At 35.2% G+C, this 15,904-nt stretch overlaps 1 protein-coding gene across 1 annotated transcript in view; it reads right to left on the minus strand.

The window, feature by feature from the left end:
* Positions 1-7,515: 7,515 nt before the first annotated feature.
* LOC136041852 (ras GTPase-activating protein raskol-like) overlaps positions 7,516-15,904 on the minus strand; it is a 98,875-nt gene continuing 90,486 nt past the window's right edge. Inside the window, exon 15 of the mRNA XM_065726628.1 lies at positions 7,516-9,173. Within this exon, the coding sequence (XP_065582700.1) occupies positions 8,891-9,173 (283 nt within the window). The 3' untranslated portion in view covers positions 7,516-8,890. The remainder of the gene's footprint in view (positions 9,174-15,904) is intronic.

Genomic DNA, 15,904 nt, shown 5'->3' on the forward strand with positions numbered 1-15,904 from the left:
TAAGGAGGATGAGGTGCTGCTATTTATCTACAGAGTCATTAATATACCGGATTCAGCAGGCGGAGAAGCTCTATGGGTTAGGTTGAACCTCCCAAATAAGTCCGTGATTGTTGGTACTGTGTGTAATCCTTCAAACTGTCAGATTACCACCTACCTTGAATTCTACCTCGAATATATTCGGGGCGAAAACTCTTAAGTCTGCCATGACTTTGACTTCCATCATAGAGTGTGGCTTCTCAGCAATGGTTCTCTTTGTTCTTTGTTCTCAGCAATGGAAAGCCTTTCTCCTTGAAGGCCACAGAGAAGTACCAGTAGGCCTTAGTTGACTCCGTTGAGAAATATATCCTTTCAAAGCAGGTCCAGGTGTCCAGTAAGGTTAAACTTTGGTTCGATACCCAGTGTAAGAAGATTCTTCGATCAAAGAAAAAGGCACACAAGCTATTGCTACTTTAAAAGAGCAGAGAGGACAGGATTACATTCATCAACATGTGCAAGGATGCAGTTCATGCGATTCGGCAATCCTGGTTTCGATATAAGAAGATATTAGCCACCAAGGTTCAACATACCTCATCAAAAAGTTGGTGAAGAAGTGACAAAGAGGCTTTACCATAATCCAAGGGGACTTAGATTTCTTCTCTACAGATTAACAGGACTGTGGTACAAGATCCATAGGAAAAGGCTAAAACTTATGCCGAATTCTCGAATCTTGATATAAACAGTAGAGAAGTGCGAAAATTCTCGGACTGAACTTGTACTGTCCTGGATAGTATGAATTTTTTGCTTCTATTATCCTTCGTATTTTGCGACGTTTTGAAGAGACCAAGGCAACAGGTCCTGAAAATATAAAAAATGTTGTTCTCAAATCCTGCAGTGCCGAACTAGCTGAACCATTGTCATTGCTTCTTCGGATATTCTTTCTCTTTAAAACCTTTCAACAAACATGAAAATCGGCCCATTTTATACCTTCACTGAAGCTAAATGGCGATCCAACGAGCGCAGGTTCCTTAAGGCCTATTAGCCTCTCATACGTTGGAAAAGTCTATGACAGCGTCTCCAAATAAACATTTCAACAGTTCATGGAATCAAATGACCCTCTTGGTGATCGCGAACATGGATTCTGGAGGAAAGGCTCAACATTAGACTGCCTAGCGGCCCAGCATCAGAATTGGACTGAACTTCTGGCAACGGAGTACGACATTAGGCTATTTTCATTTGACATTGCCAAAGCTTTCAAAAGAGTATGGCACCGTGGCCTGCTAAAGAAATTCCGTGCGTATGGTGTTCGTGGATGTTTGTCATGAGTGATTCAGAGCTTTCTCTTAGATAGTTCACTTCGGGTTGCCGTCGACAGGCTTATTTCCTGAAAATATTCAATGAAAGCAGGGGCTCCCCAGGGCAGTGTCTTGGGACCTACACTCTTCCTAATATACATAAATGACATGGGAGACAAGCCCTCTGCATCGCTTTGCCGACGATATCACAACCCAGTAAGCCATCCCAAAACACGAAGATCCAACACAAGCCACCCTTTCCCTAAAGATGGATCTTTACAAAAACAAAAAAATGGTTTGATACATGGATGATTAATTTTAATGCATTGAAAACAAAATAGGTTCTTATTACCCGATCAAAGGTGCCGCGTGAGCACCCCAGTTTCATTTTCAAAATTAAACTGTAAAGAGAGTCGACGAGCTTCGTCTACTGTGGATTTTTTTAACCACAGATTTTTCTTGGAATAAACACCTTGATCGGGTGAGAACCTCCTGCGCAAGAAAGCTCGAAGTCACTTTCCGCTGTAAAAACCTTCTTCCATCCAGTGTGATTGTCCCATTTTCGCTCCAGCCTCTAAATTAAAGGTTTAATGTAGCGGCGATTGCTGTTTTCTACAAGTACATGAATTCGCTTCCCTCAAACGAACTGTCTCGTATTGTTTCCCCCTTTGTCCAGCCAACAAGGCAGACGCGAAGGAACACAGCTCTGTCCAATTATCTAAAGGAGGACACGCCAAGAACCGAGTTCTTGAGGAAGAGCTTAATCCGGCGTTCCACATCTATCTGGAACGATCTCCCTGGGGAAGTTATTCCTGTAAATCTCTGTTGACTCCTTCAAAATAAGGTTCATCAGACGTTTAAAACCACGGGGTTTTGAAGCGAGGTAATTGAATAGCGGCATATCAGAAGCATTTAAATACCTGGCGCCGTGAATGAAGGAATTAAAAAAAAAAACCTTTCCTCCTACCTTAAGTGTCAAGAATTAATTCTAAGATCGTTCATGAAAACTTCTGTGGATGGGCTGATGAAAATTCAGCCTACCGCTGAGCATAAAACGGCCCTGTATCATTCTTTTCAGACTATTATTTTTTTTTAAGCTTAATTAAAGTGTTTAAAGCTTAGAACTTAATGACATCAGTCACGTGCAAAAATTGCAGCTTTTTCCCCCTAAAAAGAAATGGAACAGAACCCTGATGATACTCTCCTCAGAATCCTCACTAGACTTATCAGAGAAAAAGGAACATTGATTCTCTTAAATGCCAGTATTTGAAGTAAGTTCAGGATCCTCACGTTTTCTCGAGAAATTATTTTCTGTTAAAAGATCAAAGATCTGAATAAATTGATTAACCGAAAAAAGACAACGAAACAGCCATTGTGGTAACTAATTTTGGAGTTCATTCTCCTTCTATATTTAGCATTGGCTGCCAATTCACTTAAAAGCGATAATGCTGAATTAGATAATCAAATAATGTAAGCATACCTATTTGAAGACAAATAATACTTGCGTATCATAGATTACAGGCTTTATTCTTCAAGTCGTTTGAACCAACAGATAATATAAGCAAAATATATACAAAACGAAGTAAAATATGGTAAACCAATAAATACATGATCAAAACAAATGGAGACATAAAACTGAAATAAATAGTTCTATAAAGTGAATAATGTGAATGCTATCTTAAATAAAAAAAAATATTTTATATATATATATATATATATATATATATATATATATATATATATATATATATATATATATATATATATATAAAAGTATATATAAATATATATATATATATATATATATATATATATATATATATATATATATATATATATATATATATATATATATATATATATATATATATATATATATATATATATATATATGTGTGCGTGCGTTTGTGTGTGTGTGTTTGTGTAAAAATTAAACCAGGATTGAAAACCAGGACTTGGTCTGATAGGACCAAGATATATATATATATATATATATATATATATATATATATATATATATATATATATATATATATATATATATAAAATAAGCTGAAAGTCCATTTTATAAATTAAATCCTAGATATCTCTGCAATTCGAGATTCAATATTTTATTTACCGATTTTTTTGCGATGTTGTAATTATATATATATATATATATATATATATATATATATATATATATATATATATATATATATATATATATATATATATATATATATATATATATATTTACGTGTGGTTTTGTGAAATTTGAAACAAAACTGATCTGAAATCCAACTTGGGAATTACAAACATGAGAAAGAAAAACTAACAACTGGACTGTTAGTTTTGCTCTCAAAAAGTAAAAATTTTCTAAATAGAAGCCGAACAATTAACAAGGTAATGTTTCGAACCAGAGATGTAATGTACAGCTCCTTAAGAGAATTAAGGGCTATCCGGTTTTAACAATTGTTTATTTATCAGTATTATTATTATCACGCATATCAGCTTCAAGCTTGAGCTGATATCAGCATAATCAGCTTCAAGCATCTACGAACTAGGTGAGATTCCTTTGCTCTGCAAACAGAGATTTATATATTTAGGGTTCAAGGTCCTATTTTCGAATCTCAAGTATAAAATATAATACTTTTACAATTTATTGTAGAATTTTCAAATTACAACCTACAATTTAATGTAGGCTACATATTTTTCTCTTAAGTCATTGCATTTTATACTCTCTTCTCAAGTAAAGATTAAAATAAAAAAATGTCGAACAAAAACAATACTATAATTCTCACTTTATTCCATTCAAAAATTTTATTTTTAAGATACAGATTGTCGCTTCCAACACCTCTCGTCCTCCTTTTTCTGCCAGGGAATAGACCACGATTACACAAACGTTTCTTACATGACCCTAGGCTATAAAGACACTTTAATGATTTTATTTGTTTACATTAACTGGGAAATTATTTGTCATTCGCAAAAGGTTTCTAATACCAAACATTGCAAAGAAATTATTTGAAAAAAAAACAACCTAAATTTAGACAAACTATTTTATGTAGCATAAGGTTATGTCAATACACATGGCGAGGATGCAGTTAAACCAGAATTTTTGATAATATTATCTTTTATTATGCTAATATGGCTAGTGCTATATATATATATATATATATATATATATATATATATATATATATATATATATATATATATATATATATATATATATATATATATATATATGTCTCTGAAAACTATATCAGGATTGAAAACTGGGACCCAGATCCGACGGGGACACAAGGTAGTACTTAATTCTATGTCTTTTATTTTCTTTTTTACCTAGACATATTATGGGCTTTTACACGTGAGCCTTTAGTGAATTTTAAACAAAAACTTCACCCAAATCCAACTCGGGAATTACAAACATGAGATAAAAAAAAAAAACTAAAAGCCTGGGCTTTTTGTTTTGCCCTCAAATAGTAAAAATTTTAGGAAAAAAGCTGAACAATTGACATGGAAATGTTTCAAACAAAAGATGTAAGCTAAAACCATTAAAACGCCCATTTGAAGCAAATTAATCAGATTACAATGTTTAGTCCGTCAGTTAACAGTATTCTGAATAAGTAAATTTGTAGAAGATTTGCCATTCGACTATATACGCATTTGAAAGTGACGTTTTAAAGACAAAGAAGGTGTTGACGCCAACTTACAAAACTACAACACTAATGAAACTAAATACATTGTTCAAAGTTTAGTAACATATATGAAATCTGAATCTTTGGAAACTGTGTGAAAATCCTAGCATTTGTGCGAGTTACGTTGTAACACATCATACCTACTGGTACGATACCTACCGGTACGATAAGTTGTAATGCAGCGATGTTTATTCCCTTTGAGACCTTCAAAGCGAAATCATTAAATTAGCCCTACAAATTTAAAAGCACTTCCCCCTCCCCCTCCCCCTAAAAAAGTAGATATATCACCAAGGCGGTTATCAAGTAAAATGGGTAATATATCATCGATCACACTTTTTCTTTATACGAATAAATATACATTTCTAAGACATACGTACATACTTAGACAATTTGGCTTCATACAATCTGCAGAGTTAAATGATCGCATAAAGAAAAACCATATAGCAGGTAACAATAAAATACTGTGACGGCAGTTTTCTTCTTCATTAAACAAACATAGATAATGTAATTTATGTTCTTAAAACAGATGTACAGCATTAAAATATAACATTTTTATAACTATATTATGCAAATAAAATACAAAAAGATGTGCAATTTACTATTGTTATACAAATAAATAACACTAATAAAAGATATAGAATACATAAGAGTGATCAAAGGAGCCATGGATATGGGGTCAAGCCCAGAACCTCCTCAATGGTATGGCTTTCTCTTTTACCGGCTGTGTAAAATATTCTAAAATGGTAAGCACGTAAAAGAAAGTAAAAAGAAAAACAAAATTAAAAAATTGGGCAAATTCGCTCGGGGTCTTAACTTTTGATGGGTACTATCAAATTGAATTTTATGAATTTTACATATTTTGAATAAGCATCAATATTCGATTATTTCAATGTATCTATTGTTACCATGACTCGTTTTCTTAGAGGTTCGGTTACTATTGAGCCGCATCGCTCCTTACTTACAGTTCGCTACCGCTAACTGTCTGATACATCTCACATTTAGATGTTATTAATTACCGATTACGCTTAAACATGCCTGTCTCTAACAGAAATATGAATCTGTGTGTTTCGTCACAAAGAATTGATTAATCACAAAAAAAAAAAATCTGTTCTTCATGCTGGCTTAGAATTACATACAAAATAACTGTTCAGATTTCGGATAATATACGTTCATCATACGATACTAAATCTTTTGATACGAGTTCCCCGATTAATATGTTTTAAAAACAAATTTGTTTCCATATAAATATGGAATAGCGTAATTGGATTTTTCGTATCAAAATACATCATAAAACACAACAATGGAATTTAAGCCGAGTTTTTAATTTTGAAATGTTTGAAAGTAATCATTTAATTTCTTTTCGGTCAAACTTCATTAAGAATAGTTAGTTTGACTTTCCTTATCCCCATAATTTGACGGGAAATAACAATAAAATTTCTCATAGCTTATCTCTATTTTCACATTTTTGGAATATTTGCTAAAACCCTTTTCCAGCCTTTTTTTACGGGCAATGCATGGGCAAATGGGCAAGCAGTTTCAGTGGCTTGACAAAAAGTTCTGACAAGTGGCTTGACAAGAGTTTCTGACAAGTGGCTTGACAGAAGTTGACAAAAGTTCCTGGGAATTATGAATTTATCACACTCAAATAGTGTAAAAACTTCAAATAGCCCCTCTAGCTGTGACAACAACGAAATACAGAAGAGACAAACAAAAAATAAAAGAAAAGAGAATGACTTATAGGCTTCTCGATGCTAATACATAATGATTTTTTTTTATTACGAGTAAAAACAGGCAAAAAAAAAAAATATGTAGAAAAAGTTGAAAAAAAGTTTAAGAGTGAAATAAAGAGCGAAACGGTCCTGCACTACAGTCTAAACCGCCGGTGCTGACCACCGTTTCATATTCTTTCAGCCAGGAAGTGCAACGGGGGGCAGGGGGCCAGCGATCCTGTGGCATACATTAATAGCTGGGTCGACTATGGCTGAACCACTGACCCCTTGCTCCAAACCATATGATCAGCAACTGTAATGATAGCTTTTTGGTTACTAATATTTTTATGTTACGAAAAATATTATGAGGTAAACAATTTTTTACTCTGAGATTGCGTTGAAACACTTGTGTAAGTGTTCGAGATACAAGGTCTTCTCCTCCGACAAACTAGGTTGTAAATTCACAATATTTATTGCAAATCTGCCGTTCCACTTACACAACAGATGTTGCCGATTTGCATTTTTATCAGTTTTGTAATTCGATAAACTAGTTTTTATGAACTTCTTAGTGCAACTAAAAATTCAGTCTGTTTTTCTAGAATCTACTATGTCACTAGCACAGTATAAATATATATATATATATATATATATATATATATATTTACGTGTGGTTTTGTGAAATTTGAAACAAAACTGATCTGAAATCCAACTTGGGAATTACAAACATGAGAAAGAAAAACTAACAACTGGACTGGTAGTTTTGCTCTCAAAAAGTAAAAATTTTCTAAATAGAAGCCGAACAATTAACAAGGTAATGTTTTGAACCAGCTCCTTAAGAGAATTAAGGGCTATCAGAAAGAACAGTGGCGAAAAGTTTTTCCAAATATGACAGACATTTCATAGCGCGCAATCTGGGAAGTTCCCAGACCATCAAAGCAACAGTTTCAATTGCTACTTGGTTTTTCATCGGATCGGATCATAGCTTATGTATGAAAGGTATCCTTTTCCCATAAGCTGGCCGTGATGCGCTAAATATTTGCTATTACGCGTGCGGGATTGCGGGTCATGAAGAGTGGTATAGCTTGTATGGTTTTAGACACATTTCAATAATCTTTAATGAAGATATGGGACTTTTCACTACTTTTCGTATATATATTTATACTGTGGTCACTGGAGAAGCCCTATAATATATAAACGCAATAATACGAAATAGCATATTTTCAAAACCTTCCTAGCAGCGAAAAAGTGAATTTAGTGAAGAAACAAAATCTTCACATTTCAAAAACGAAAGGGAAGCTTGGGGAAAAAACTGGAAAATTGATTTCGTGTGCTAAGTTTTGGAAGCTGGAAAAGATTAAATTATCCTACTTGAAGTAAAGGCTCACTGAGCACTAATTTATATTCACTAAACCAGTGTTTGCAAACCTACAACGGTAGAAAATTGGCATTGATAATTTCCCAAATCGCCTACCCGTAATTGAACATGCTTAAAATGAACTGAATTAAAAGGATTCGAAGACAATTCAACACTCAATACTTGGAGGGGCCCTGTAACCAGGTTTATTTGGCAACCATAAAACATTGGTGGAAGGGCTTAATTGGGTACCTCACCCTTTAGACAAGGGACAAGAAGCTTTGCTTTCTGTTTAAATGTTGACGGTGGAGGAGGAACGTTGGATGGATCATCAGCCAGATTTATTATTCAGGCTACAGATTTTACTTTTCATCGGTCTGGATATTGATTTTTTGGTAAATCGAAACCAATTAATCAATGACTGAACAAAATATAAATCAGTGATATTTTTGTAGGTTCGGCCAGTCCCCCTCCCGATCTAAAAATAACAGGGACAAGACCTGAAATAAGCTCATCAGTCGTTCCTCCCCCCCCCCCCCCAAAAAAAACTTTTCAATTCAAAAATTAAGCTATCATATAAAAATTATCACACTTTGTAGGCTTAAGGCTTCATAGAATAGATGAAATTTTATAAAAGTATACTAATATAGTTTTATTATTTTTCTTGCACAAAATGTAAACTCGACTTATTTCTACTGTCAGTATTTTTTTAGTATCGCAAATATAGGCCCAACATAAGCCCCAACGAAGAGTCGAATTAATAACATAAAAATAAAACAGTTTCTTAAAATTAACATGATTTTAAAATGTCCAGTTAGAATGTCAGAGACTAATTCTCAAGCAAGAGACAAAAAAGACACAATCTAGACTAGAAATTCAACAAGAACTTGATTGCATATCGCCAAAGTCTGCAAGGATTCGTTGCGTTATTGTTGAGAGTGGAGCTAAATCAGAATTTCTGTCAGTTGTTTGCAACTCCTTCACTTCAGACACAGAAGAAGACGCCTGTCCCCGGTCGCGTAACTGAGCCAATGCACCAAGAAGCCGTGAATTGGCAGCGTCAAGAGCTTTAATTGTTTGCACTTGGGCTTCAATGACTTGCTGCTTATCTGCCATCTGCTGCTTTTCCTTCTGAAGCTCATTCTCTAATATGACAAGCCTGAAGATAAATTAAATTTTAAAATTCAATCAGGATAAGCCCGATAATAGCTCATAACTCAAATAACCCCATAATAACTCAAAAACGCATCTCCACATTTCTTAAAAACTTCCATAGGTTTTAGAGGAGAGCAGAAAAACTGAAAGTGTGCTTCGAGTAAGGATCAGCTGTTTGTACAAGGGAGTATTTGTAAGGCTTCCAAGCAAGGCTGTATCATGGAGGGGGGTTTAACGGATTTAAATCCCCCCCCCCTCCCGAATTTTTCTCATAAGTAAAATAGAAAAATTGATATATTTTCTCTTTTTTTTACAATATGCTCCTGTTTTTGCTTTTGAAGCTCATTCTCTAATATGACAAGTCTGACAATAAATTTAATTTTAAAATTGATTACAGATCAGGCTAGGTTAAGGCCAGATCAGGATAAGCCCGATAATAAATCAAATTTTTAGTTTATTAATCCAAAGATTATTCAGAACCACGCTTGGTCATTTTAACTCGTTTTCCAGTCAGAAATACTTTTGGAAGCCTAAGACTAAAAAATAGTGTAAGGATGTATTTCCCAGGTTTCCGTGTTTTATATACTTTCTGTGATAGTCAGAAATATTTTTGGAAGCCTAAGATTGAAAAATAGTGTAAGGATTTATTTTCAGGTTTCCGTGTTTTATTTCCCGTGTTTCATATACTTTCTGTGCCAGTCAGAAGTATGTTTGGAAGCCCAAGACTGAAAAATAGTTTAAAGATCCAAAGCTCTATGACCTAACTTAACTTTGTTCGTAAGTATTTAATCATTTAGCTTTTATTGCTTTATATGTTTAATATTTCTGTCATATGGCCTATTCCATACTTAGTTTAGCGTCTTATCAACATAAAAACGATCTCACGGATAGAGAATTTTACATACCCTACTACCTAAGATCGGATGTTGTATCTTTACCATTGTTTTTTGCACGAAAAGACTGGTTGGAGGTTTATGTTAAAACATTCTCAAAGTTTTTTACTTGGTTTTGGAAGTTGGATGAAGATTTGCTATATGTTTTCCAGAGATATTGCCAACGGATTATTCTGGGTACCCACCTGACTGACCGTATTTCGAAAAGTAGGCTGCACGAAAAGTGTGGTTCAATCCCATTTTCTAGGGCTATAATGAGAGAAAGAATCAGATGGCTTTGGCACGTTCTGCGGATGAAGGATGACAGATTGCCGAAGATTGTCCTTTTAGGCCAACCATCAAGGGATAAGCGGAAAGCAGGTCGCCCGCGGTTTGGGTGGGAGGATGTCACAAAGAAAGATTTAGGGGAAATGGGAGCTTCCTGGGGGGGTGGAAAGAGGGAGGCTTTAAATAAATTGGGATGAAGGAGAAGCGTGCGTAGCTGTGCTGGCCTTAGGCGGCTTGGTGCTGTGTTGACTTGTCAGTAGTAATAGCAGTAAAGCAGCTTATTCTACACCTTTTGCAGGATTTTTATGTCAGTCATATATATACTGCAATTATCAGAAAGGATCCCTGGTGTGGAATTAGAAAGGCCGTTACATATTAATCTAAAATTGCTAAGAAAAATTGACACTAGTCAAATGATAGTAATGCCCATAATATAATCTTTTAGTAACATCAAGTTTTTCGAAATCCTCAATTTTGAAACTTGACTTACAGCGGGACAATGTGTTGTTCCCTTCTTTTTTTTTCTACCATTTTGAGTAATACAAACATGTGCAGACATATTTAAATTTCAACCTGATTATCTTAACCGGAAAATACTTTATATCTGATAATACTTTTTGTAACTAAAACTAAATTCCTGAAAAAAATCAGACATTGAAAAGGCTCATTTAAATCTTATATTTTAGCTTGGTTATGAATTCTTTAGAAACAGAATAATATTCGTACCTGTAATCGATTTATAAAAAACGGAACTAAAGAAAAATTTTTCCTGAAAACCAAATTTCATACGTTGCATGGGAAACTAAATAAAAGACTAAATAATTTTCAAAATATAAAGAGAGAGAGAGAGAGAGAGAGAGAGAGAGAGAGAGAGAGAGAGAGAGAGAGAGAGAGTGAAGGGGGATTGGGGAAAGAAAGATACTGATATTGTTTGAGGGAGAAAATATTGATTGTACCTCAGGTACGAGGCAACTTTCTGACGAGTCGTTTGAAAATCAATTCCTACAAACTTTGCAAGAGCTTTAATTCCATCAGCATATTCGAATTCACTCGTTTATGCACTAATTCGACCCTTTAGTCTTTGACCTTGTAATTATGAAATCACCTGATGATAGATGCTAGTGTGGAGTTTTTACCACCACTAAGAAAAAGCGATCATTCGGTATTGGGCATATCTCTTAATTGCTTTCCAGGTTTTACTTATATTCCAAATAATTCTCCCAAATATAAATATGATAGAGCATATTATACTGCATTTCCTGATTATATTTCGTCTCTTTCTATTCAAGAGGAGTTACAGCAATGTAACGCTACCGCTGATCTGCCCCTTGATTTTATCTAGCAGGCCCTTAAAGAAGGTAAATATCGGTATGTATCAATTTCTACTAGCAGATTATTTTCCTAAATAGACAGATCCTTCCTCGGTATACTGTACAAATGCTAAAAGAAAAAGGTGATAGGTGGCGTGAGCACGTAAAATTTAAAACCTTTGATTTATGGTCAAAATATAAAAGAGCCAGAAATAGAGAAACTAAATTCCTTCTTCTAAATCATCAAGAGGTTGAGTCAAAAGTTATTGCATCCGTCCATAGTTGCTAAAAAAAATTTTGAAAGTATATAAGAAGGATCAAATTTCATAGTCGTTATCATCCACTTCCTTTATAGATCCTGAAACTCTTTCACATATGCATGATAATTACATAAGATCATAACTTTTCAATAAGGTATTTGGTTCAGTTTTCACACAAACACACGCAGAAACACATGCTCAATTTACTCCTCCACATTTAACAAAAGAATTTGATGATTCAGATTTTATGGTCCAGCAGCTTTATCAGATACTCCAAAATCTTGATCCTTGAAGGGCACCGGATAGTGATGGATTTTTAAATACGATGTTGCGCGAACTTGCATCAGTGCTAGCTGGACCACTCACATATCTCTTTAATCTTTGTCTCTCTTCTGGTGAATGTCCTTCAGCTTGGAAAGGAGCAATCATTTGTTCATTGTACGAGAATGGTTCAAAGTCCCATTTTAAAAATTACAGACCAATTCCAAATACATCTATCTTTTCCTGTATAATAGAGAAAGTTCTGGTGAGCAAAATCCAGGCACATTTTGAGGAAAATAACTTATGGCATTCAGCTCAGCATGGGTTACCTAAACGGCGTTTTTGTAACACGCTACTTCTGGAGGTGATTAATGATTTTCATTTGATGGCGGATAATGGTATTTTATTTGATTGTATTTATATTGACTTTTCCCAAGCGTTTGACAAAATTTCCATCCCACTTCTGATAAAGAAATGTCAATTATATGGTATTGGCCCGCAAACTGAAGCATGGATAACGGATTATCCTTCAAATAGAACCCAAGAGATTGCAGTAGGTGATGCTTTGTCATCACCTATGTCTGTCACAATTGGAGTTCCGCAAGGCACTTGTCTTGGGCCGGTACTCTTCTGTCTTTTTATCAATGATTTACCGCATGTTGTTAGGAATTCGACCTTAAGAACGTGAATGATGTGAAAGTTTACAGGTCAGTCATGAATGAACATGAGACTTCTTTACTTCAAGAGGATGTGGGTACACTGCGCTGGTGGTTTACGGCGAACTCTATGTTCATTAACAAAACCAAGTTCAATGTTGTGCGCTATTTGTGCACATTCCCTCAACATCACCATTACTTCGTTGATGGTAAATCAATTTCAAGCGTGGAGTATGTTCAAGACCTTAGGGCTTGCTTTGATTCGAATTTCAAATTTGATAAACTTGTATTGGATATCACCCATAAGACAATTCACCAATTATTACGTCTAAAGCGTACATTTTCTAAGTTTAATTTTCGGTCATTAATTTCGCTTTAGGTATCCACTGTATGTCCAATGATTGGGTACTGCTCATCAGTACGGAGTTGAGATGGAGAAAGAGTTGAGAAAGGGCAACACATGGCCACAAAACTCATACCTTACCTGAGACACATACCATACCACTAGAGAAAGCAGAAATATAGTTGCCTGATCTTCAGTTCCGACGTGATAGAGCCGATCTATTAAATACATTTCCCATTGTTAAGAACAATGATAATTCCACTCCAATTCACTTCTTCGCTTTTACAGAATGTACTACTACTACTACTACTAATAACTCACTGCAGCACCAAGCCGCCTGAGGCCAACACAGCTACGCACGCTCCTCCTCCAACCCAATCTATTTAAAGCCTCCCTCTTTACACCCTCCCAGGAAGTTCCCATTTCCTTTAAATCCTTATTTATGACATCCTCCCAACCCAGACAAGGACGACCTGCTTTCCGTGTAGCCCCAGACGGTTGGCCAAAAAGGACAATCTTCGGTAATCTGTCATCCTTCATCCGTAGAACGTGGCCTAGCCATCTCAACCTTTCTTTCATTATAGCCCCAGAAAGCGGGATTGAACCACACTTTTCGTACAACCTACTGTTTGAAATACGGTCAGTCAGCCGGGTACCCAGAACAATCCGTAGGCAATTTCTCTGGAAAACATCTAGTAAATTTTCATCTGCTTTTCGGAGTGTCCATGCTTCAGAGCCATATTTGACCACTGTCATCACTGTAGCTTCCAATATTCTAATCTTGGTTTGTAGGCTTATCTTTCTATTCTTCCAAACTTTTTTTAACTGTGAAAAAACACCCTGAGCTTTAGCTATTCTACTTTTAACATCTTCACTGCTCCCACCATCTTTACTAATAATACTACCAAGGTAACTGAAGCTCCCAACCTGATCAATCTTTTCGTTACCTAAGGTCACCTGTTCATCTTCACTTATTCCTAACCTTAGTGACTTAGTCTTCTTAACATTAATTTTCAAGCCTATTTTAGCACCCTGAACTCGTAAAACCTCTAAAAATTCATTCATTTTGCTCACACTTTCATCTAATATGCTTAAATCATCAGCATAATCTAAGTCCAGGAGCGTTCTTCCTCCCCATTTGATTCCATGGTCTCCAATTGCCTTTCCTGTGCTCCTTAAGACGAAGTCCATCAAAATGATCCATATAAAGGGGGATAGAACACAACCCTGCTTAACTCCTGATTTAATACAAAACCAGTTGCTAACCTCATTTCCTACCTTAACCGCAGCAGTATTATTCTCGTACATAGCGCAAATCACTTTAATGTATTTTTCTGGTATACCATATAACGATAAGACCTTTGTTAACGCTGTTCTATCAACAGAATCGAAAGCTTGCTCATAATCGATAAAACTAAGGACCAAAGGTGTTTGACAACGAAGGGACTTCTCAATTATTAACCTAAGAGTGAAAACATGGTCGACACATCCTCTACCTTTTCTAAAACCACATTGTTCTTCCCTTAAAACTTTGTCTACAGCATGTCTCAGTCTAAAAAGTATCATATTACTCAGTAATTTGCTACCTACAGAGACCAGACTAATGCCTCGATAATTCCGACATTCACTCTTGTCACCTTTCTTATACAGTGGTTTAATTAAGGTTTTCCTAAAATCATTGGGTAATTCCCCTTTTTCAAAAATCATGTTCATAATCTTCAGTAGCTTATTCCTAACCTCAGAGCCACCATATTTAAGGAACTCATTAATCATACTATCAGCACCTGGGGCCTTATTATTTTTTAATCCTTCTAGTACTGTCGCTAATTCTTCCTCACTAAACAAATCTTCCTTCACATCCAAGGTATCACAAACTTTTTCATTTTCATCTATATCTTTTCCTACAACTGTATCTCGGTTTAGCACATTCTCAAAATGTTCCACCCATCTTTCTTTAACTTTTTCCTTATCACTAATTGTGGCCCCATTTCTATCTTTAACTGGGACTAGTCCGGATCGGCTACTCCCTTTCAATTTATTAACATGCCAGTATAATATTTTACTATTATGCCGTCTAGCCGCATCTTCCAGATCCTCAGCAATTTTATCCATCGCCTCCATTTCACATCTCCTTAGTTCATATTTTAATGCTTTCTCCACTTTCTTTACATTCCTTTTGTTTTCATACGACCTATCGCTCAGATAATTCTTATACAAACCCCTTCTACTCTCTATTAAACCTAAAGCTTTTTCACTAATATTCCTAGTTGCTGTCTTAGCACTCTTCCCTAGGATACCATCAGCAACTTCACAAATTGTTTTTCTGAAATTATTCCATCCATCTTCCACATTGTCAAATTTTAAACCCTCAAGTTTAGTACTCAACTGTTCCTGGAATTTTTTTCTCAAATTTTCATCCTGAATTCTACCAACATCATAACTTTCCGGGAGGGAGTTACTCTTCCGAAATTTCAGCTTTAAATTAACCTTAGACACTACTAGATGGTGATCTTTACTTTTAACATCAATAACGGCACTCCTATACACCCTAGTATCTTGTATTGATCCTGCTAGTCTTCTGTTTACAATAACATAATCAATAAGGTTTGCTGTCTTACCATCACGTGAATACCATGTCAACTTATGGGCCATTTTGTGACCAAACACCGTATTGGTTATAACTAGGTTGTTATACCTACAAAATTACAAAAGCCTATAGCCATTACTGTTTTCTTTTCCTACACC

Source organism: Artemia franciscana, unplaced genomic scaffold (genome assembly GCF_032884065.1).
Source record: "Artemia franciscana unplaced genomic scaffold, ASM3288406v1 PGA_scaffold_47, whole genome shotgun sequence".
NCBI lineage: Eukaryota > Metazoa > Arthropoda > Branchiopoda > Anostraca > Artemiidae > Artemia > Artemia franciscana.